Source organism: Gymnodraco acuticeps, unplaced genomic scaffold (assembly GCF_902827175.1).
Source record: "Gymnodraco acuticeps unplaced genomic scaffold, fGymAcu1.1, whole genome shotgun sequence".
Taxonomy (NCBI): Eukaryota; Metazoa; Chordata; class Actinopteri; order Perciformes; family Bathydraconidae; genus Gymnodraco; species Gymnodraco acuticeps.
Genome location: NW_022992308.1, coordinates 218,083 through 242,500, shown reverse-complemented (window position 1 = coordinate 242,500; position 24,418 = coordinate 218,083). Strand labels below are relative to the sequence as shown.

Sequence of the window (24,418 nt, the reverse complement as noted above, 5' to 3'; positions counted from 1 at the left end):
CAGCCAAAACCCAATTTGTTTTAATTTTTTCCCATTTTCATAACTATATTTCCTCTCATGTATTCTGACTTCAGTGATTCTACTCCCAAGCCAACAATTATTGATTGAGGCTGTTATATTATTTACAACATATCCTTTTAAGAGTAAATTCCTTTATCAATCAGAAAGTCACGAGGGAGACAGAAGAGAGGTTAATCCGATTGGCTGACGAGGGTAGTTGATGATCAAATCAGTAACAACACTACTGACTTTAAATGATTCATTCTATGTCATTATACAACCAACCAAGTTCTAGTGCTGTTAGAACTTGGATTCTAAAATAATTTTCAAATAACTCTAAGATAGTCAGGATTCAACCAAATTCATGCTTGAATAATCACATTATTTACTCATATAGAGATGTGCTTTATTGCTCTATCATGTGCATCTTCCTGTCAAGGGAGCAAACACCGTCAGTGTTTTCAAGTTTTACACTTTACTTAATATATACACTTTTAAAAGTGAATCAGACAACTGGTGAGCTTACATACAGTACGTTAAGAGGGATGGCCCATAGCATTTGTTATACTAACGTTCACCTCATGTCCGTGTTGTATGGGGACATTGTGTTTCTCTCAAAAAGAATGTGCAAGTTTCTGCAAGTACTACAGTGATATTTGTAAATCATGCCAGCATGCTCGCCCCTGCCCTACAGAGAACAAATGTGTTCATTTTGAAACTTGGTGCCACTCTCCCTGTAGTTATGTTGAGGGACGGCTTGCAAACATAAGTGCACAAAATGACTAGAAAACAAACAAGTGGCTTTCAGAATGTGGAGTTGCCGACAAGATGAAAATCGGCTCAATTACCCTGAAAACTGCACAACTGTAACAATGCCTTGTTTTTGTTAGTATGTACAAGCTAAAGTATTCCTACATTGTTTTTTGTTTCTTACCCTCAGATGAGTTCATTAAAACTGCTACGACCACGTCTTAACGGCATTATATTCAAACTGACGTTTGAGGAGCAGGTGAACAACATCCGGCCGGACATCATGAATGTGACGTTTGCCTGTGAGGAGGTGAAGAAGAGTGAAGGCCTAAGCAACCTCCTGGAGTTGGTGTTGCTGGTCGGCAATTACATGAATGCCGGCTCAAGGAATGCCCAGACGTTTGGTTTCAACGTCAACTTCCTTTGCAAGGTAACACACCACACAGACACACACCATGATGTGAACAATGAACTGATATTGGCATAAAAGGAGCAACGCAAACATGTATGTAAATGCGTCTATTTATATATGAATACATGTACATTTATTAAAATGTGTCCAAAGCAAAACAAATCATTTGGCTCAATCTAAGCCTCAGTAGATCACAGGGAAGCCTCAGAGGATAAGTGTTGCAGAACTCGTATGCGTGTTATCTGGTCAAAAGTCCCACAGGGTTGCAGGTGCATGAAGTAACACATACGTGCAAAGCAAAGCACTTGATAGAGAGAAAGAAACAACATTCTAGGTCAGTAAGTATTATTGGAGTATCAAGGTTCTTTAATGATTTCTAAAGACATAGAATAATCATCTGACCAAAAAGTGTTATGTAACAGTGTATGGATTGGGATTTGTTTCAGTCATTAAACTGTCTTATGTTATGAACATTGAAATGCATACTTATCATTCTCAGTCAGACTCGTTGAGCCTTAATCAAATGCTACTCTCATATGAAAGAGACCATTTCAAAAGATCCATTTGCTGCAAGATAAAAGGTCTACTAGGTGTACAAATAAGTCATCAGTTGAGCCTTTTTCAAGCATTCCTTAAAGTACCTTGAAGGAATGTGGTCTTCTCAAATCTTCAGTACCTATTAATTAAAAACAATGTTTCAATACAACACATATCAAAACATGTAGAGCACAGTGGAACTTGCCAGAGGGTGCTAATATCTGTGTCCACTGCCAGGTACAAAAATCACAGCATGCCAACGGTGTGAAAGAGAGGACTGGCAGCCATGGGTACACAGCAACACAGAGCACACGCACGCTCTATTAGCAAACCTGTTTACACACACCTTGAGGACATATTCCCCATACATCTCCATACAAAATATAAAACTTGGCAAATGCACATTGTTCAAATTAATCCTCATAATGTTTGACTTTATTCAATGCCAACTGTTTGAAAAGATAAAGTTCCAGCAAAACATTTACAAAATCAAAAGCATGTCATTATATTTAATTGAGAGCCAAACAAGTGCTTCTATCTTCTCCCTTTAAAGTAGCTTTCACACTCTGGTGCTTTGTAGTTTAGGCAACCATTGTCAGTGTCTTATCTAATTGATGATAAAAACTAATAAGAAGATGTATTGGGCAGCTTGTAGAATGCTTGGAAAAACCTTGTGAGGGCGATGAAGGGGGGTGGGGCATACTTTCTCCCAGCTTTTCCTAAAATTAGCGATCAAGAAGGGGGAAGAAATAACCAACACAAATATAAAAATGCAGCCTGTGTGAAATTATTCTCAACTCTGCGGTTCTGTAGCAGTCATACAAATGTCATGAGAAGCAAAAGCCATCATCTCAAATGGATCAATAATGTGAGAACACTCAACATGGGAGTTTTTCCATATGTGAGACCAACGTAGGAATGACATAAAGCTACCTACCATGCACTTGTGAAGCCAGTCATCTTTGCAGGTGTGAAAAGGGTTTTAGTACAGTGAATCCAGTGTGCCTTCCGTATTTCTGCAGGCAGACTGAATCAGTGTGGAGTGTCAGTTATAGAGCCTGGTAATGCCTCAGGGGGCTGATTGGGCCATTATAGATGGACAAGAAAAAAGTCTACTTTCTCACTTTAGTCAATCCAGTAAATGGCCCCCTGGGTGGCAGGTCTAGGGTACCTAATGGGCTCATCAGGGAGGATGAGGTTTTGATGATGGGAATGACTAGTATGAGGAAGGGCATACGCTGACCCACCTACATCCCTTCACCGCAGCCCCACGTCCGGCCAAGGACACCCACATCTCCTGGGAGCCCGCCTGGTCACATGCATATTGCAAACATCCGCTGTTGCTTTAGAAGGACTGCGGTGGAATGTGGAATACATGTCACTATCGTTAAGTGTCAATGACATGTAAGCAAATGTAATGATAGGAACAGTTTTACCCATATTTATCCAAGGAATATCCATATTGTAAGAAAAGTACAGAATAAAACATAGATTCTCTTATGAAACATATTGAGTAATTGGATAAAACCATCTGCTGTGTGACTCAAAAACAATGAAATATGTGTTTTCCTCTTGGGTTTTATCCCACTGAATAAATCCCAGTTACAGGCTGGGCTTAATAATTAATGACCACATGGCAACCACTTGTGTTCAGATGAAGTTAAACAGAACAGGCTACTTGTTAGACACTTGGTTAAAAGAGAGTCCTCTACCCAGCTGACCTTGTGTCCTGCTCTTGAAATATAGTATTTTGATTATACAATTACAGACCCCATGTACACATTGAAGTAACTTGGTTCTTATATTCACACAACTCGTTCTCTATGTGTCTCTGTTTACTGTATAGTACTTTCCATTATTGTTCTTCTTCTACATATTATCATATATAACTGCTATAAGAGCAGGTATAAAATGTGATGCCCTGTGCTGCAGCTCCATCTGCAGAAGTTAAATTGAGCAATCAAGAGCCGACAATCCTTCTGTTATGGTGAAGCTTATTTATTCCCATTGCTGCTTCTTCTGTTATTAGTTAATTATTGTGTTATTTATTTATTTCTGATCTGGATATATAACGGGGGATTGTGTTTGCTTGTAAACAACCTTGCCACTCTAAATGCTGAATATATTGGATTGTATATTACTAACCAGTCAGGGATTTGAAATAATGCTACCTCAAGGCAATTTATGTAGTGAGAGATTGAATGATATCACTGTTTAGAATTTGCTTCCAGCTACAGTGTAATGAAGCAGCATTATTCCATCAATTTCAAATGAACATATTTTTTGGAGTAGTATCTTTTATAAACACTTCATCTTGTTCCACCATTAATGCTTTATGGGATGATACACATTGAAAGCAGTTAGTGTACAACATGTTTAAAAAAAAAATGTAGTTCCGGTTATTTTCAGAGGTAAAACTAGTATCTTCAAGTAGAGCATTCCATAGGTTTGGAGCTCTGATGATAAAGACTTTTGAACTTTTGGCATTCAACACAGACTTACATTGGCCAAACGATGGACTAGAATAGAAAATGGCCCTTTGACAGACCAGCTCACTACAAACTGTGCACAGATTATCCACAACCCTTGGCACAGTTCTCACGATACCTTTAAGCTGCATGGAATACAACTTCTGATGTAAAAGTGTATGAATGAAACATCAGCTCCTTGGGCTTTATGTGGGATTCATCCTGAGCTTAAATTGACCCTTAACATAATGTGGAACCACTACAGCATTAGTTATAGCTCAACAAACTACAAATACAGTTCACATACTACTGTCATAATAACTAGTCTTTTGGTTAATAATCTAACCTGTTACATGAATCCATATCATTATGTATGTCTTCAACGCAAAATAAACAAAAGGTTGTAAAGGGCAAAACGCTAGAAAACATATGTGAATGAATCTAACAGTGAATATCACATTTTCATTTAAAAATAAATATATATATCAATATTTACCCCCATTAAGCCAATGTCCATACCCAAGGGAGAGACAATACAATGTGTTGTTGGTCATACAAGGCCTATACAATAAAACAAAGGCTTAAACTACTTATTTAACTTTCTAGTTTAATGTGTGTACATCAACGACTTAATAATAATAATAGATTTAATTTGTTAGCGCTGTTACAGGTATTCAAAGACGCTTTACATATATAGTGAAGAGAAAAGAAAAGAACGGAACAACAAATAAATATATAGTTAAAGTGAAATAATACAAAAACAATCACACATTAAAAGCCAGATTGAAGAGGTGAGTTTTTTGAAGGTGGTGAGGTCAGTGCAGTCTCTGATGGGTTGTGGGAGTGAGTTCCAGAGGGAGGGGGCAGCGACAGAGAAGGCTCTGTCCCCCCAGGTCCGGTGATGTGGGTGGGGATGGATATGAGGTTGGCTTCTGATGAGCGGAGGCAGCGGGACTTCTTCTCTCTCTTGCTTTGAGAGATGAGGCGATGTAACAGATACTTAACACAACTACACATCCTTGCCTATGAGCCGTAATGTTAAAGCCAAGTCCATTAAAAACGACTTGTAGCACAGCTGCTTCACCTGTCCATTTTCTTTTTTTTAACCTTCCGCTGTATTTTATGGTATCCGTCAGTTGAGCGTAACAGTGGTTATGACAACTTGTACATTTACTTTTGATTCAATTAAATTAACAATATGTGACAAGAATGTACATATGTATGTACAATTTTTTTATCGTACACCTAAATTACGTGTGGACTTGGTCCCTTCTTATTATGTCAATGATATTCACTTTACAAAGCTAATATGCTTCCAGTTTCATCGGATCTTATTACCTGAGCCCAAACTCACCCTCAGACCATAATCAGTCAAATCCAACACCAAGCACACAATTAAATAAGGCTAAATATACCACTTTAAAGCATAAATACTTTATTTTTTGTGAAACTACAGACAATATGTAGTGATAATCAAAACACTGCACTGACTATACCACATTATTTATACTTAATTAATCAAATGTTTCTTAATATCTTACAAAGAAAATCTTATTACATAATAAGTGTTACCTCTCCCATCTTACCCTCTCTGTATTACATATAACTAATATTAGATAGCAGATGGAATTATTATACCAGAGATGCACCTTTTTGCCTGATAATGACAGTTTGGGGTATAACAATAAACAAATACAAATTTGAAATCCATGAAATGAAATTGTGATTACCCAACGTGAGCACATGATTGATCCTCAACTAATGAAAGTGTGGGTGTGTTTCTGTTGGTGTGGGACAATGTGCCACTGTCCGCCTGTAATCGTTTAAATGTACTATTGCTTAAATATGTCTGCTTCTGTACACAAGTGTTTGTATGTGAACACATGTGGGCATGTCCAACTGCAGGATGTTTACAGCAGTGATAATATCAGTAGGAGTACACAGGGGTGGGTTGTGCTAATTAGTTTTCCCAGCATGCCATTCGAACAGCATGGCAATCACGGTGGGGAATGAATATTGAAAAAGTTTTCTATGCACTGATGTGGAGTCTGGAGGCTTTTGTGTTTGAACGTACACACACAACACACACACACACACACACACACACACACACACACACACACACACACACACACACACACACACACACACACACACACACTTGGCAAACGTACCACATGGCTTTTATTCAAACATTTTGCCACATTGATTTATTTGTATAGATGATTCACACTAACATTGGTTGTTAAGATCATATATATATATATATTAGGGCTGTCAAGTTAACGCGTTAATAACGCGTTAACGCAAAAAAAAAATTAACGCCACTAATTATTTTAACGCGATTAACGCATGTGTATTTTTTTTCCTCGGCCGCCCCGTAGTTTCAGAGCGCATCGAGCTTAAAATACCATCTACAAGCTGATGCTGACAGCCCCGCTCCTGCCGCCCGCTTGTGGCAGACCACACTTCCACGCTCACCGGCAGTCACCGACTGGCTGTTGGGAGGACCGGGAGGGTGTGTGTATGTGTGGCCCGAGCGAGCGAGAGAGAGACTTTACGTGCATTGTTGTTGTTAGCATCTGGTGCTAGCTAGCTGCGCTAATGGATATGGAGCTGTTGAAAACAGAGGAGCGACATTTTGCCACAACTGCGCCGAGCACTTGACTTTATGCAGGAAGCCAGACAGTGGGGCATTGTACGAAAAGTCAGCACACTCAGCACGGATAGTGCGAAACATGATTGCAGCGTCCAGGCAGCTCCCGTTCGAGCATATGCCTTGAGTTGCACATAGCTCCAACGATCCATCACACACACACACGCGCGCACACACACACACACACACCATTTGTATTGTATTATTGAATGAGAGAGGTTCCAGGTTGAATTGAGGCGAATATTTGTAATGTTCAGAGGTTGTTGTGTTTAATATTCATGAGTATATTTGTCATTGTTCAAATGATAATAAACATTAGCATAAAGCATATTTGTCCACTCATATGTTGATAAGAGTATTAAAAACTTGAAAAATATTCCTCTAAGGTACATTTAGAACAGATCAAAAATGTGCGATTAACTATGGACAATCATGCGATTAATCGCGATTAAATATTTTAATCGACTGACAGCCCTAATATATATATATAAACTTCCTCTTGACTGCCTTTTCTGTTTATTTTATTTATTTATTTTTGTTGATGTTTTTGTTTGTTTTGCCTGTCCCTGTTTGTCCACCCTCCCTCATACTGTAAAGTGTCTTTGAGTTCCAGAAAAGCGCTATATCAATATAATGTATTAGTATTAATATTATTATATGCACCTGCAGGTTCAGGTTATTTATTTGTACCCGTAGGTAGATTTTGTTTGCAGAGAAAAAGACAAGAGATCCATCCTGACACTAAAAACAAACACAAACAACACAAACGTCTCTAATATAAGGACTAGTAAAAATATACTCTGCTCAACCAAATCTCAAAAATATTTCAGAAACATTGTAAGAAGGAAAACACTAGTACAAACATGGACATTCCAAATTCCAAATTAAATAAATAATAAATAAATAGGCATCTGTGTGACACTCCTATGATGTGTTAATTTGTGCAATAGCTGCTGGGATAAAACAGTTGTTATACCGCTTCGTTCTACTCTTTGGGACAACTAACCTTAATCAATAGTCAATGTAGTTCATGTGGGAAGGACATTTTCCAAGTAAATGAGTATACAATTATGGGTTGACTGATTTCCTTTTGTTCTTCTCATGCTTTTCTCTTTAGCTCCGAGACACTAAATCCATCAGTCAGAATACAACTCTACTTCATTTCCTCGTTGAGAAGTGTGAAGAGGCTCACCAAGAGATTTTGAGGTTTCCAGATGAACTGGAGCATGTGGAGAGTGCCAGCAAAGGTATGTCTTTGTGATTTGAAAACACTATGTCATATTACTCACATGTACATTATAAAATGATAGTTACGTATGTAACTACGGTTCTATGAATCCTGGATGACCGCCAGAGGCGGTGCTTAGCACTGAATATATTCCGTCTCGCGCATGCGCAGGTAGAATATTTATATCAACAAAGTCACGTGTGACCTCGTATGACCCCAGAAGGCATAAGTTCCGGTGTTGTCAACGAGTTCAGTCCTATGGAATCTTCTCGCGGAAACATGATATTCCGAGTGACCAAGAACTATGGCGGTCATCCATGATTCATAGAACCGTAGTTATATATGTAACTATCGTTCTATTTCATCCTTACTGACCGCCAGAGGCGGTGCTTAGCACTGGATGACCTATACCAGGGGTCGGCAACAGGCGGACCGCGGTCCGGATCCGGACCCAGAGTCCCGGACCTATAATCAATACATTAATAGGGGATTTCAATTTTGACGGGGCGATTTTAACCGCTGCCGACAGGGGGCGAAAGAGACAAGTGAGCGATACAGGGAGAGAAACACAGAAGAAGAGACGAGACAGCGACAGAGGGTCCTTCTCACTTCGGTTAAATGGATTCCTTGCGTCCCTCACTTGCGTCGTTTCCCTGTGACTAGTCCCTCCCACCAGGGAAGCATGGAGAGACGCAAGGAAACCACGAGAAGCAGGGAAATGAGTTTTAAGAGCAATGGGACGTCCTTTCCTCCGTAGCGTCACGTGAAGCGACGTCCGTTTGTGATGACGCCGCACAGCTGATCGTCTGACAGCAGCTCTGTCCCCATTATTTCCACACACACCCCCGCCACACATTTACTGACACAAACATTTGTATCATCTGTTGTAGACCCAAATACATTAAATAAAATAAGAACTCATTCTCAAAAAAGATAAACGCCATTCTTAAAATGTATAAGCGAACAATAGTTAGATTAATATTGATTAGAGTGCACAAAATAAATAAAATAATTGAGAGAAGAAAAAGAGAGATGTTATCTATAAAAACCCAGTTAGATTACCATTCATTGGATTGCACACTTTGTGTGTTTGTGTGGATATGTAGCACATTAACATTTTAATAGCACTTAATGACCGACTGAATGGAAATGATAATAGGCCTAAATCAGGGATGGGCAAATGGCGGCCCGCGGGCCGCATGCGGCCCCCACCTCCTCTTTTTGCGACCCTCAGATTAATTTATAAACAACGTAATTAATAAAATGTATTTTAAAAATAACATTTTTTTTTTACTTGTAGTACTGATACCATCCACTAGACTCCTAGTTACGTCGCGAGCTGCGTAGAGGATTTCAAATACCGCGAAATAATCTGTGACGCATTTGTGTGTATTGTGTTTGTTTCCCGGGAAACCCTCACAAGAAACACCGGCTGTTGTTATGCCTGCTGTGACGTTAAGTTGCCTCTTGTAATTATGCCTTTACAAGCTTAAATGTTGTTTTTATCATCTGAATTTGGCGAAACAAGTTTAATATTCTTAAAACCAAGACTTTGTTTATTTGAAATCAGATGAAAACAAACTGTCACGGACCCTGCCGTGTTATCTATGATTACTACGCTTTTCATTCATAATTTCAGCGGGAGGGAGGGGGAGCGGTGCTGAGGAACAGCAGAGTGCGGGCTGACAGGTGTCTGTGTTGACATTCCCCTTATTGTGGAATAAGGGGAATGCAGAGACAGGCTACAAGTGTCTTAGGTTCAAGTTAGATGTCTGGGTTAGTGTTCATGTATGTCATCTAATGGTTAATCTCAATACACACACATTTTCCGTGCTTTCCAATAGTTTAAAATAGTTTTATTCCACTGTTTAACCTGTTCAATACAAACATGCCACTTGAAAAATGAAATAAAATGTCTGTGAACTGATATTTATTTAGTGAGCTTATTAGAGGATGTTCCCATTTTTGGGGGATGTTCCCTTTGATTGTAAAATGTCAATGAAGATGTCAGACTTAGTATATTTGTTAATAATTACATACAACACATGGAATTTGTGTGTGTGTGTGTGTTCCAAGTGAATCTGCAGCCCCTTGGTGGCCAGTACATCAATGATGTGGCCTCCACCACCATCAAAGTTGCCCATCCCTGGCCTAAATGAACATGTAAAACGAAAAAAGCGATCATGAAAATGTTTCCAATAAATGAATAAAATGATTGTTGACCACTTTGTTGTTCAGATACAGTATATCACATATTTGTAACTAAATGAAACATGAATTGAATCAAAACACGGTATAAACTGAGGAGTGACTCCTGTGAGGTTCATGTGTTTTCTTCACTCCGCTGGGAAACTGCTCTCATGTCAAGAAGCATCAGATCAGTGCATGCACTGCATCGTCCAATCAGTGAGCGATACACAGTAAGGGGGCGGGGCGAGTGTCTGAGGATTTCATCGGAGGATGGTCTGGTGGTTCCTCGGTTATAGCTCCTCCATTATCGCTCCTCGATCCTCGGTCCTCCGGCAGAAATAAGGCCATTGGGACGCTACTCAAGATGGCGCAGACAAATCAACTTCCGGTGAGACCGAGAGCGAGGAGCGAGGAAATGAAAAATAAGAGAAGTGAGAAGGGCCCAGAGCCTCAGTTACAACCTAGACAGAAGCGGAGAGGAAAGTACAGTAATGGCGCGTTTCTACTGCATGCCTCGCTCGGTTTGGTTAGGCCTTATTAGGCCCGGCTCACTTTAATGCTGCGTTTCCATTACAGTTTAGGAACTGGGGTAGTTACTATAGTAACGCAGTGTAGGCGGAGCCGTGACGTCATCTTCAATGAGAGCCCGAAAAAACAACACAGCCGTTAGCTCTTAGCACTCAGAGCTCACAGCTCTTCATATCTGTTCAGAAACTAGACAAAAGTTAAACAAGTACAAACCAAAGACTGCCTGTGTCATGGCGAATACAGTCGCTGGTTTATTTATGTCTGTATAGGCCGTTGTTGTGAGTGTGGACGGTCGGAGCATATATAACGTTAGCTTAGCCAAGCTCCATTTAGAAAACACACATTTTAAAAGGGTTTTTCGCCTGCCGTCTGTCTGCAGACTTGTCAAAGCATTAATTCATGGTTTTTACTAACCGGTATCAGTATGTTGTTACTTCGGCATCATTTTGAAACGTGTATTACAATTAAATCACGGTCAAATATGTTCATTGTGTTGTAGTTGTAGCCCCCTTGCCAGCGATTCTCTCTCTAGTTTAGCATACTCAGCCCGACTCAGCCTGGTTGTTCCTGGCCCTAGAACCACGATTTAGTCGGGCCAGAAAAAAGGTGAAAAAGTAGCCCCGGGCCAAAACTAGGCAAAGTGGAAACGCAACCAAAAACGGGCCCCGCACGGCTCGGCACGCTTAAAGCGAGCTACCCGCTGCAGTGGAAACGCGCCATAAGTGAAGATAATAATTAGCGATACCAGTGTTGCCAACTTGGCGATTTTCTCGTTAAATTTGGCGGCTTTCCAAACCCTCCGGCTACTTATTTGTGTCAAAAGCGACTAACGACTAATCTAACAATTTATAATGGTGTTATTAGGGACTTTTCTGGTGTTTGGAGACTCACGTATTGTTCTGCAGTTAACGAGCCGCGGGTGCTGCCGTGAGCCCCGCCTCCCTCCCATAGTACAGTTGCCTGGCCGCAGCAGAGCTGCTGCTGCAGTCAGAGCAGAGAGGAGACAACCACACTCCCCCGCGTTGAGACTGCAAATGAATTGCGCATGCGCCAACTGCCAACCCGTCCTGGTTTTGAGCGGGATTTAAATGTAAAATGTAAATGTTTCTTCACTCACTTTCACACTATAATAAATAACTGCCTTTGCTTTGCTTTGCCTCACACAGCCTCAGTCACTCAATCACCTCGTCCACTGTGTGTGTGCCTCTCTGTGACAAGCTAAACATCATGGCACAGTCTAAATTGTATTCTCAAAAATACAGAAAGGAGTGGGAATCAAACCCTGAGTATAAAGGATGGTTGAAGCCATTAATTGGAGATGACACACGGGCATACTGCCTTTATTGTAAGGGGGATTTATATGCCAAACGGTCTGACATCAAGAAGCATGTTAAAACCCCAAAACATACTCAAAAGGCCTTTACCATGCTCTCTCCTACAGCCGCAATTACATGATATGCAAATTAGGCGATGACGTCATTTAGCGACTTCTGGCGACTTTTCGGACAGCCAATAGCTACTTTCCTTACTATGGAGTTGGCAACACTGAGCGATACAGGGAGAGAAGCGGAGAGGAGAGTGAACAGGGGTGTTAGCGGCAGACAGGGAGAGACAAATAATTACACATGGTGCTCTCCAAGAAGAGGAAAGTGGGCAGTGAGAACAGAGCTTTTAACCCTGAGTGGACTCATTCATGTTCATCCTGCCCACTGGGAGCACAGAACCAGTGAGTCTCATTTGTTCAGAGACCGTGGCGCTCATTAAAAGTGCCAACACGCCACTATGAGACAAAACACAAAGTGTTTGACCAAACATTCCCTCTCAAGTCAGAACTGAGGTCACAAAAAATAAATATCGTTCCAGGGCAGGCTAACCGAGGCTAACCAATGAGGATCTGCATGTGTGTATGAGAATGGCCCTGACACCATTTCAGCCCAGATTTAAACTCCTGGCAGGACAAGCTCAATTCTCGCACTGAATTTTAAAAAAAGTGAGTGAGGGACTGCAATATAAGAGGGAAAGAAAGAGGAACTTTAAAACTGTTCAATTGTTATGATGTGTATCGTCTGAAACTGTTAAGTCATGATGTGAAACGGTTAACAAAGAAAAACGGAAACTCAAGCTGCTGCTACACTTTATATTATTTATCTACAATTAAGCACTTTTAAGATGCACACATTTTCAAAAGCTATTTTATTTATTTTCTCTATTTTATTTTTAAATGCAGCCCGAGAGGAACATTACACATATCCACAGTATTTTAATCTGTATAGTTCAATGTTAATTGACAATACATATTGTTGTTTATGAATTTTACTTTCTTTATTTGATTGGCAGTCAGTTGTTGATTACATGCAGACGTTGATAAAGCTGCAGGCTACTTCAATATATATCACACTAATTCTTAAAGCAAGCGAGACATTTTGATGTTCCGGACCTTTGCATGGGGATATTTTCTCTAACTGGTAGTGCTGGGGGGAAACGATTATTTTGAAAACGATTAATCAGGCGATTATTTTATCGATTAGTCGACTAATCTAACGATTATTTTTCTGTTGTTCGATTCATAAAAAACGTAATGTATCTCAAATAAATACGAAAACATTCTTAATAATAGTTTTTTTTGTTCAATGAGCGCCCCAAAAAACAACACAGCCGTTAGCTCTTAGCACTCAGAGCTCACAGCTCTTCATATCTGTTCAGAAACTAGACAAAAGTTAAACAAGTACAAACCACAGACTGCCTGTGTCATGGCGAATACAGTCGCTGGTTTGTTTATGTCTGTATAGGCCGTTGTTGTGAGTGTGGACGGTCGGAGCATATATAACGTTAGCTTAGCCAAGCTACATTTAGAAAACACGCATTTTAAAAGGGGTTTTTCGCCTGCCGTCTGTTTGCAGACTTGTCAAAGCATTAATTCATGGTTTTTACTAACCGGTATCAGTATGTTGTTACCTCGGCATTATTTTGAAACGTGTATTACAATTAAATCACGGTCAAATATGTTCATCTTGTTGTAGTTGTAGCCCCCTTGCCAGCGATTCTCTCTCTAGTTTAGCATACTCAGCCCGACTCAGCCTGGTTGTTCCTGGCCCTAGAAACGCGATTTAGTCGGGCCAGAAAAAAGGTGAAAAAGTAGCCCCGGGCCAAAATTAGGCCAAGTGGAAGCGCAACCAAAAACGGGCCCCGCACGGCTCGGCACGCTTAAAGCGAGCTACCCGCTGCAGTGGAAACGCGCCATAAGCTGACTAACGTTAGTCTAATGTTATGTTTGACTCGTAAAGGACCACAACATGAGTTAGCTCTCTGTGCAGTTAGTTAGTTCCGGGTTAGTAGTGGCTAGATAGCGGTGTACTGCAGACGTAAACTAGCTACCATTCCAGCCAACATTAAATGCTGACAAACGTTAACTAACACACAGCTGGCGCCGCTAGCTAGGTAGCTAACATTAACTACTAACCAACCAAGCACGAACAAACCGCACGGAGAGCTATAAGATAGTTAGCACTACCGAAGTGCACAGAACTCAAGCTGCACAACACACTACACAAACGTGGAATTAATTTAGCCAAAGTTAGTACTTACTTATCATTGTTCCCTTCACAAGAGACAAGGGGGTGCCTCCGCTTTAAATGCTCCAACATAGCTAGTGTGGTATGCCAACTCCATTTGGCAAAGACTGCAAATAACAATGCCTTTGCTTTTTGGACTAAATTTAAAGTATTTCCATGCTTTTGAAGACCTAGGGCGAGATGTTTTTGTTTGGGGGCTATTTGCAGGGCTTCGTGCGCAATCCTGTGAGGAGGAGGTGGTAGCCGTTTCAGTCTCCATTGTGTTTGAAGTGCGATTGCGAACTGCTTGTTGCTTTGGGTGACCCACGTGTGTGTGGCGATGCGTCGACGAGGAAATCTGTCGTCGACGAGATTTTGAAGTCGACGCGTTGACATCGTCGCTACAGCACTACTAACTGGACCTCGTTGAATTTTAGTTGAATACCCCTGACATATACCAACAGAGTCACGAGGAAGTCTGAATACTTACCCTATAGGAATGGCCTAGGTGGACCCTGCAGCAGGACCACACCCAGCGGGTGAGGGGCGGCAACATTCACCCTCTAGTACCTGGCGAATGTGCTTGGAGATGCCCATGTGGCCGCAGCACATATGTCCTCCAGGGGCACACCTATCAAGGTCGCCCATGACGTGGAGACACTCCTGGTACAGTGGCACTTTACTCTGGATGGCAAGGGACGGTCATTTGCCTTGTATGCTTGGGCAATGACGTCCACGATCCAATGGGACAAGCGCTGTTTTGAGAGCGCACTGCCCATTCTAGGACTACCGTAACACAGAAAGATCTGTTCAGACTGACGTATGCCTGTGGTAGTCTGGACATAAGCTCTAAGAGCCCGCACCAGGCATATGAGTCTTGACCTCTCTTCCCCCTCTCCTGATGGGGGGTCAAACCGTGCCAGCTGGATAGGCCGATTTAAAATGAGAGCGTGCCAGCACCTTAGGGAGGAACGCTGTGTTCGGCCATAAGGTGACACCTGAGCCATCTGAGTTCCACCTCAGACACGAGCTGTTCACGGACAAGGCCTGAAGCACGCTTACACGCTTTGCTGAGGTGATGGCAAGAAGGAAAGCAGTCTTAGCTGAGAGCCACCTCAGTTCTGCCTGGAGCAAGGGTTCAAAAGGAGGCGAGCATAGGGCATTCAGCACCAAGGGCAGATCCCATGTAGGAGCCCTTGGGATGTACTGGGGGCGAAGCCTCAGAGCTCCCCTTAAAAAGAGGGATACCAGCCTATGGCTGACCAGGCAAGGAGCTGCCCAGGTCAGAAGAGTCTGGGACACCTCTAGCAAGCGTGCATATTTGGTGCCTCCCTGGTGGTTTATGTGATACACCGTTGTAGTGTTGTCCGAGCGGACAAGCACATGCCTCCCCCTCAGGTATGGCAGGAAGTGCCTGAGTGCTAGGTGCACAGCTCGCAGCTCTAACACGTTGATGTGTTCTGTGCAGTACTGAGCAGACCACTGCCCGTCCTGTTTTGCCACACCACACCCCATTCCGAGAGGCTTGCATCCGTCGTAACGGTCTCTGCGGAAAGGGACGGAGCCCATGGCCACACCCCTCGACATATACGATCTCTCCCTCCATGGGGATAGAGTGGAGAGGCACTGTTGTGACATCCTGATTTTTCTGTGCATGTGCAACTTGGGGTCTAAGTGGAGGCCGTTCAGCCATCTCTGCAGGGGGCGCAGTGACAACAAGCCCTAGGGAACGACCGTTGAGGCAGCTGTCAGCTTGCCCAAGAGGCGGAGAAACATGATATGCCAGAGACCTGCCCCTTTTGAAGAGGGGAAGAAGCTGGAGGATGTCGTCCAGGTGCTGAGCAGATGGACAGGCCCGCATAGTGACTGTGTCCAGAGCCACCCCAATGAAGGTTAGGCTCTGAGAGGGGTTCAGATAACTCTTCTCCATGTTCACCTTGAGGCCTAGCTGGGCGACATGAGAGAGAAGGAGAGCCGTGTCCTGGGTCGACTGCAACCGGGATGGTGCACAGATTAACCAGTCGTCTAAGTATGGCAGAATCTTCATACCCTGAGACTGCAGGGGCGAGAGGGCTGCCGTGACACACCTGGTGAACACCCTTGGGGAGAGGGAGAGTCCGAATGGGAGCACCCTGAACTGGAAATGACGGCCCCTGAATGGCAAAGCTAAGAAACTGGGATGAGGCACAATAGGCACATGAAAATAAGCGTCCTTCAAGTCGACGGACGTGAACCATTCCCCCCTGACAACGGTACGAAGAATGTCCGCTGTGCTCAGCATATGGAAAGGTAAAATATTTAGGAACTTGTTGAGTACCCTCAGATCGAGGATTGGGCGAAGTCCACCGTCTTTCTTCCTTACCAGGAAGTAGGTCGAGTAGAATCCCCCAGGCTGTGAGATGGGGTCCACAGGTTCGATTGCACCCTTGGCAAGGAGGACTGACAGCTCCTGGTTCAGGGCGATTTATTTTGCCGGGTCGCTTATGGTGGTCATTTTCACCTGGCTGAAGGCTGGGGGCCGTCGTCGGAACTGAAGCTTGTACCCCTGGGTTAAGGTGGTAGTAGGCTCAACAGCCGGCATGTGGTCAAGGCCGACTTTTGCCGCCTCCTGCATGGCTGCCAGGGCTCGGCCATCGGACGTAAGACGGGAAAGAGTCTTAGTGTCCCTCCAGCATGCATGTAACTCCCTCAGATACTCACAAGAGGGAGGAACGGCAAAGGTGGAAAGTGCCAAAGTGCTTCAAAGAACGCACTGGCAGGCGCTGTTTCGGCTCAGATGCTCGAGGCCAAGACAAGAGGGGCAAAGGTCATGGCCATCCTCTGGTTGAAGAGAAGCCATACAGGTGTTACAGCCGTTAAACATAGCGACAGTACCAATGAAAAAACTCCAGACTAATTGCTGCTGGCAGCTTAAGTCAGTCTGAGGGCCAGGAAACAATATCCGCAGTGGGGGGGAGTGAGCACAATAGTAGTTAGCGTGAGCGTGAGCACTCTGCTAACTGAAGATGGAACGGGTATTAAACCAACTGTGTGCAGAGAGAGGGGAGCGGAAACACTCTCTTCACTGGCGCTGTAGCAAGTCAACTTTGGGCGAGAGCACTCATCTAACTGGAGGATGGAACAGGAACCAACTGTGTGCATAGAGAGGGGAGCGGAAACACTCTCTTCACTAGCGCTGTAGCAAGTTAGCTTTGAGCGAGAGCACTCAGCTAACTCGAGGATGGAACAGGAACCAACTGTGTGCAGTGAGAGGGGAGCGGAAACACTCTCTTCACTAGCGCTGTAGCAAGTTAACTTTGAGCGAGAGCACTCAGCTAACTGGAGGATGGAACAGGAACCAATTGTGGGCCATGAGAGGGGGGCGAATACACTCTTCACTAGCGCTGTAACAGTTAGCTTGAGCAAGAGCACTCAGCTAACTGGAGGATAGAACAGGTAAGGAACCAAATGTGTGCGGTGAGAGGGGAGCGAAGACACTCTCTTCACTAGCGCCGTAACAGTTAGCTTGAGCGAGAGCACTCAGCTAACTGGACGATAGAACAGGTAAGGAACCAATTGTGGGCCATGAGAAGGGGGCGAATACACCCTCTTCACTAGCACTGTAACAGTTAGCTTGAGCGAGAGCACTCAGCTAACTGGACGATAGAACAGGTAAGGAACCAAATGTATGCAGTGAGAGGGGAGCGGAGACGCTCTCTTCACTAGTGCAGTAACAAATTAGCGAGAGCCCTCGGCTACCTTGTACACAATTATCTCATTAGCTTGAGAATAGATAGCAAAATCAGCAATAGATGGTAGCGATCTCACCGGCTGACGTGCAGGAGCGTCCGCTCTTTACCGGTCCGGAGCTCCTGGGGTACGTGCAGTGAACACCGCGGTCCACTCCCTTGGGAGGGCGGACAGCTCGCCGCAACCTTTGGAGGGCGAGTGTTTTTCTAGCCCACAGCTCCGATCGAGACGATCACAAGGCTACAGGTAGCGATGAGCTAGAATCACATTTTCAATAAGCTAGCTTGGCTTATAAAGTAGTAACCTGTGCAGCGAGAAGATGAAAAAGGACTGAACTCGTTGACAACACCGGAACTTATGCCTTCCAGGGTCATACGAGGTCACACGTGACTGTGTTGATATAAATATTCGACCTGAGCATGCGCGAGACAGAAGATATTCAGTGCTAAGCACCGCTTCTGGCGGTCAGTAAGGATGAAATAGAAGCACTTACAGCATGCACAATTGATTACAGTCTGGGTAAGGCAGTCTTTACAGTGGGCTATGCATCTACCAACATATATCCATTAATGCAACCTTGTTATTCATTGATTTATTTTTAGTTCAGCCCGTTTTCTCCCTTTACCTATCTATGTCATCCCTCCTCAACAGCTAGAACTCTCTTGGGGACAGAAATATAGTTGTTTTTCTGACCATACTGTCATTCAGCCTGTCGATAAACTAATTCCAATCTAATTCTATTCTCAAGCATTTGGTGGAATCCCTGAAGGCTTATTTACTTAGTCTGTTAATTGGTTATTTAATCTAATTCAACTAAGTATGCACTTGACTGAAGCTGCCAGCCATTGTGTAAATGGGCTGCATAGTCTTCATGCTCTGTATATATTTAGATGTCTTTACTGTATGCACACAATTTGAATGATCTCAACTTTGTCATTTGATGGAAATTAATTATTCAAGAAGATGCCAGTTTATTGACTGAACTATTTAAGGGCTAGGGATAAAAACAATTTTTTTTTAGAATTACTGGAAGGGTTAACACTTCTGAATAAGCTATCAATGTTATTTAAAAAGTATTACAAAGCATATTTCTCTTTTGTACCACAAATACATATATATATTTTTTCCCATTTTAGAAATAAAATGTGCTGTTTTATTCCGTATATATTACAGTGTCCTTAGTATATTCAAGCCAGACAAATGGAAAAGCTGAAACCTGTGCAGACAGGCCTCTTAAAATCTTTTTCATAAGCTCTCCAGTTCTTTGAGGCACAAAGGAACATTGTGACCAGAGGCCATGTACTACCGCACTCCATGTCTTTGACAAGCTTTTACTGCCTGTAAAAACAGTAGATCATCTTTGAATTATTTACCACTATCTTCAGATCCTTTACAAGCTTAAGTAAATTACCCAAAGAACATTAAACAAAGCGCCTTTTTCAGCTTAATACACCGCACACTCAAGAACATGATGTTAAACATTACTTAAAGGTTGGGTAGGTAAGTTCGAGAAACCGGCTCGAGATACACTTTTTGTTATATTCCATGGAATGCTCTTAACATCCCGATAGCAATGAATATCTGAAGTGCTTTGACAATAAATCCATAAAAACATTTCATCTGTGGAAGCCGTAGCGCTGTAAAAAGCACGACCAATCATCTGAGCCGGCCCGGCTAAAGTAAACTTATCTCGTGCCCTCATTGGTCATGTGCACGTTTGTGTGTGCTGGAGGAGGGGCTCTGTAAGGAAGTGGCAGATTTTTTCCGGCTGTGTATTTTCAAATTCTAGCACACTCGAGCTGGTTTCTCCAAAATTACCTACCCCACCTTTAAGCATGAAAGGGCTCCTCCGATGACAGTGTTTTTTGTAGTTGTATTTAACATGTGTCTCCTTAACTTAAAATATCATAATCAAGACAAAGTGAAACATTTGACAATACACATACATAAAGTACACATTAAGTGCATTTTTTATGAATGAAATAAATGTGTAAAAGGTCTTTATCGCTGTGCTTAAAGGAGAAACAAATCGTAGGCGAAAAGCAATGTGTTAAGACTGGTCTGCATGTGATTTCTGAGTGTTGTTCGCCCGAGGCTTATGGGGGGTCTGGCAATGATGTTGGGATTCAAATTTAATCAAACGGCCATCTACAATGATTGGAGGTTGTACAATCAATGCACCTCATTGATAAGTGCAATCAGCCAAGTATAATTTCCCTGCCTTGATTGGCTGCTTCAGAGTTTTACTCAACCAGTGCCAGTCATCCAGTTTCTCCCAAATTGGATTTCCACCTTGTCTGGACACAATTTGTATTCAGTCGTCATTTAAAAGTATGCATTATCTTTTTCTTACAGTCATTCAAATTATATTTCCATTATATAGAAGGCCTATATTTAAATGACGGGTGACTGATCATTATTGTTAATTGCGTCATTGATTATTTAATGTTGTTCTATGAGAGCATTTAGCGATAATTGCTACAGCTGAAAATCAAAGGATTTTAAAACTCTTACTGCAAATATATATATATATATACATTGCTATGTATCTGTTTATATCAATCACAATACATTCAACTGAGGTGTTATAATTATAATGAATGAACCAATATGTTCTAGCTGATATGATGATAACTACTACTGAAATTAATTGACTATCATCTTAATCTTACTCAAATTCAAAGGAGCTTTATTGGCATGACCATATCAAAACATAGTATGCCAAAGCAAGTTGTACCAGGTGTTACGACAACAAAGTCAACCCATAAACATTTAAAAAACAAGAACACCTCACATACTGTACATGTTAAGTGTTACCCAAAATCATATATTGGCCTGGGATCAGAGGAGGAAGCGAGTGTCCTAATGGCACCTATAAGTTAGCATTAACTAAGACTATGTCCAGCACATAGAGATGTTCCCATAGGAGAAGTTACTCCTCCTAGGATTCAACTATTATCAAAGCCTAACTGTATTAGGTCAATTATGATTAACATTCACATGATTGTGTAAGAAGGCCTGGGCAGCCATGTGTTTTCCTAGAAATAGGCAACACTCATGTTTCAACACCGTACTGGAAACATTGTTTTATTGAACACAACATATCTGTACTCTATTATTCACATAAATACATTTACAAATCACTGAACTTATAGCAGTGTTCTTACAACCAACATGTTTTGTATACATAGATAGACATGTACACTATTTTGCATGCACTCAACACATTTTTGTTTTGCTCAATGTTTAGGTTTTCTGCGAAAAAATGATTGCAAAAAAAAAAATATGTAAGGAAAATCGAAGTATGCTGGATCTAGTGTACTGTACTGTCTTTTGGACAAAGTGCTTCTCAGATGAACGAGGTGTAGGGTCATGTAATGAGGTAGTAAACACATCAGGGTTGTTGCCTGAAAGATCCTCCATCATATTCAACCTTCCTTTTTGAGACCGGTCCTGCTTTTATTTCTGGCTTTGTATCCAAACTACAACCATATCTCACTGTGAGCTCCATCTCTGTCTGAGCAGAGTATCGTAGTCACTCCTGCCACCATGTCATCTTTGATCTCTTCTGATAAATCACTCAGCGGGATGATGGATTTGAAGGAGGACTCTGGCCTCCTCAAAGAAAGTTAATTCAATTTACATTTTTTTTATCTCATCCCCTTCCTTCTTAATAACTGGTCCCACCCAGTGTGTACTCATATTCATTAATTTAACTGTAGTGATTATTATAGTGGCAGGGGAAAGCATTTGTTGCAATTCAGTATGTAGTAGTAACTGAAATTGCTCAATCCTAGTATATTATTAGTGAGCCCTGATCCATTGCATCTGTTGTATTATTTATCTATTTACTATTTTGATTTATCCATAAATATGCTCAGGTTAAAAACTGATGTACCAAACAGCAGTGATATATCAGATTGATAAACATAAGAAGTTCTCATTCATAACACTCCGTTCGATGTCTCACTATGGGATGCGCCTCATCGCGGAGCAAACAGAAGCATCAATCTCATTACGCCAATCCTGATTGGCTGGTGATCTTGACGTCAGCATCAGGGAATCCACCCCCTATAAGTAGCTTGCGCTACGTCGCATGCGTCATTCAAACACCTCTTCTCGCTTCAGAGCACATCTTGATGGTAGCCGGACTAGCTTAACAGTCCACAGACTGAACCCAAATCTAACTTTCGGTCGACGGGCTCTCGTCGGCTACTCTTCTGCTTCGCAAGAAGACTTAATGCTAACACACCAGTTAGTATTACAATCGATCTCGCTGTTTCTTTCCTCGGAAATTAAGGTAAGGTTTTGATTTGTTCAAGCTAGCAACACACCTGTTGCTAGCTTGCTTTCCCTCACTACCGACACCATAGTAGCGAGGCTACGTACCTGTTACGAGCGGGTCCTCTCCACGCCACGCGGCGAACAAGATGGACGCCTCTCTCCCTCACACCAGAGGAGTCAGGGACTCGGAGGCTCGGCTCTGTGGCTGCGGGTTGAAAATATCAGGCACAGACTCACACCAGGTCTGCTCGTCCTGCCTCGGATTGGAACACGCCCAGGAGGCTATTGACAACCCCGGTTTGTGCGGGCATTGTGCCCGCTTCACCGTAAAGAGCCTCCGCCGACGGTTAGCACGCCAAGCTAGCTTGTCGGGACAGGACCCCCTCATGTCCACTGATTTTCCGGCTGGCAATCAAGACGCGGGGGCGTCCGCCGCAGAGATTGAGCCCCGCACTGTGTCGGTCTGGGGCTCATTAACAGTGGCAGCTGCGGAACCGGAGTCCCGCGCCGTGTCAGGCTGGGAACCGGTGGCGGCAAGAGACGCGAGAACGGAGCCCCACGCTTTACCAAGCTGGGGCTCCCGGCTGGACCTCACCATGGTTTCGCCCACGGAGGATGTCCTGGAATTGGATTATATGGAGGACGAAGAGGGTGCCTCTGAGTTCCTCCTGTCTGATTCGGATGAGCAAGAAGACGATATCTTCGTGTCATCGGCTCAGGCTGCAAAGCCGGGAGCGATGGCTGCTCTCCCGGGCGATAGCACACCAGCTTCGCCCTGTCTGAGCATGGACGTGCAGGCCGTGTGTCAGCGTGCTGCATCCAGACTAGACATCCCGTGGCCCGAAATGGCCAAGGAGACCTCCAGGTCCCGTTACGAGGGGAAACATTTTCCCCAAGCAACGAGGACAAAGAGGCAACTCCTTCCGGTCTTCCCGGAGATGTTGGATGAGGTGTCGGTCTCGTGGAGAGACCGGCCCTTTAGCAACAAGGCCCCAATCCAGGGTGCCTCCTCCCTAGACTGTGACGGTATGGAAAGGCTCGGCCTGCTCCGCATACCGCCTATGGAACCGCTGGTGGCAGCCCACCTCCTACCGAGGCTGGTCCCGTCACCAAGCAGGAACCCCACGCTGCCAGCGAAGGCGGACCGATTCCAGTCGACCATGACTGAACGGTCCTACAGAGCCGCAGCGTTGTCCGCCAGGGCTTTGAACGTTTCCTCGCTGCTAACCGCATACCAAGCGGAGCTCTGCGACGATCTGTCAAGCAATCCTGGACCAGCCGTTCTGGACGAGATGGCCGCGATCACAGACATTTGTCTCCGTGTTCAACGCTGCGCCGTCCAGGCCACGGGCAAGGCAATGGGGGGATCATGGTGGTGCAGGAAAGAGCTAGATGGCTCAACCTCACCAACCTCCCAGACCGGGAAAAGGAGGATGTGCTAGACATGCCCATCGTTCCCGAGGGGATTTTCGGCTCCGCTCTCGCCTCCATGCAGAGGAGATGCGAGTCGAAAAAGAAGGAGGACGAGGCCCTCCACCTCTGTCTCCCTCGAAGGGTCCAGCCGCTGCAGTCCTTCGCCCAAGCTGCCTCGAACCCTGCTCGGTTCAAAGTACCAAAACAGCAGAGGTCGCAGCCCGCCCCGAGTCCCCAGCCCAGGCAGGAGACGAGGGCGAGTTGGCCTAGAAAACTCTCCGGTTCCGGCTGCAGCCCAGGCGCAGCCAACCCAGAATTTCGGCCAGCAGTCGAGGAAGAAGAAGCGGGCGGCCTGACAGCCCCCCCTTCTCCCCTCTGTGACAGAGCTGGAAGTCCACGGTTCCCCAGCTCTAGATGTGTTCCCGCTGCCTCGAGAGATGCCTCAACGCCATCCTCAAGTCCGCAAAAACACATGTCACAATATTGTTGTTGTTTCTCACATAAACCATTTTCCGCTGACTCATCCAGGCTTCAGGCCGAGGGCGCAGCTCAAAAAAAATGAAAAGAAAAACAATAAAAACAATAAACAGTCCGTCAACTGTTCCCCTTCTGAGAGCAGCGACGGCCTATCTCAAAACGCGGATAATAGACGGGTCTGTGAAGGCACCACCG

At 43.6% G+C, this 24,418-nt stretch overlaps 1 protein-coding gene across 10 annotated transcripts in view; it reads left to right on the top strand.

Moving 5' to 3' along the window:
* diaph2 (diaphanous-related formin 2) overlaps positions 1-24,418 on the top strand; it is a 402,550-nt gene that overhangs the window by 235,686 nt on the left and 142,446 nt on the right. For all 10 annotated transcript variants that reach the window (XM_034208121.1, XM_034208120.1, XM_034208122.1 and 7 more), the window contains 2 exons: positions 941-1,180; positions 7,941-8,070. In XM_034208121.1, coding sequence (XP_034064012.1) covers positions 941-1,180; positions 7,941-8,070 — 370 coding nt within the window. The remainder of the gene's footprint in view (positions 1-940; positions 1,181-7,940; positions 8,071-24,418) is intronic.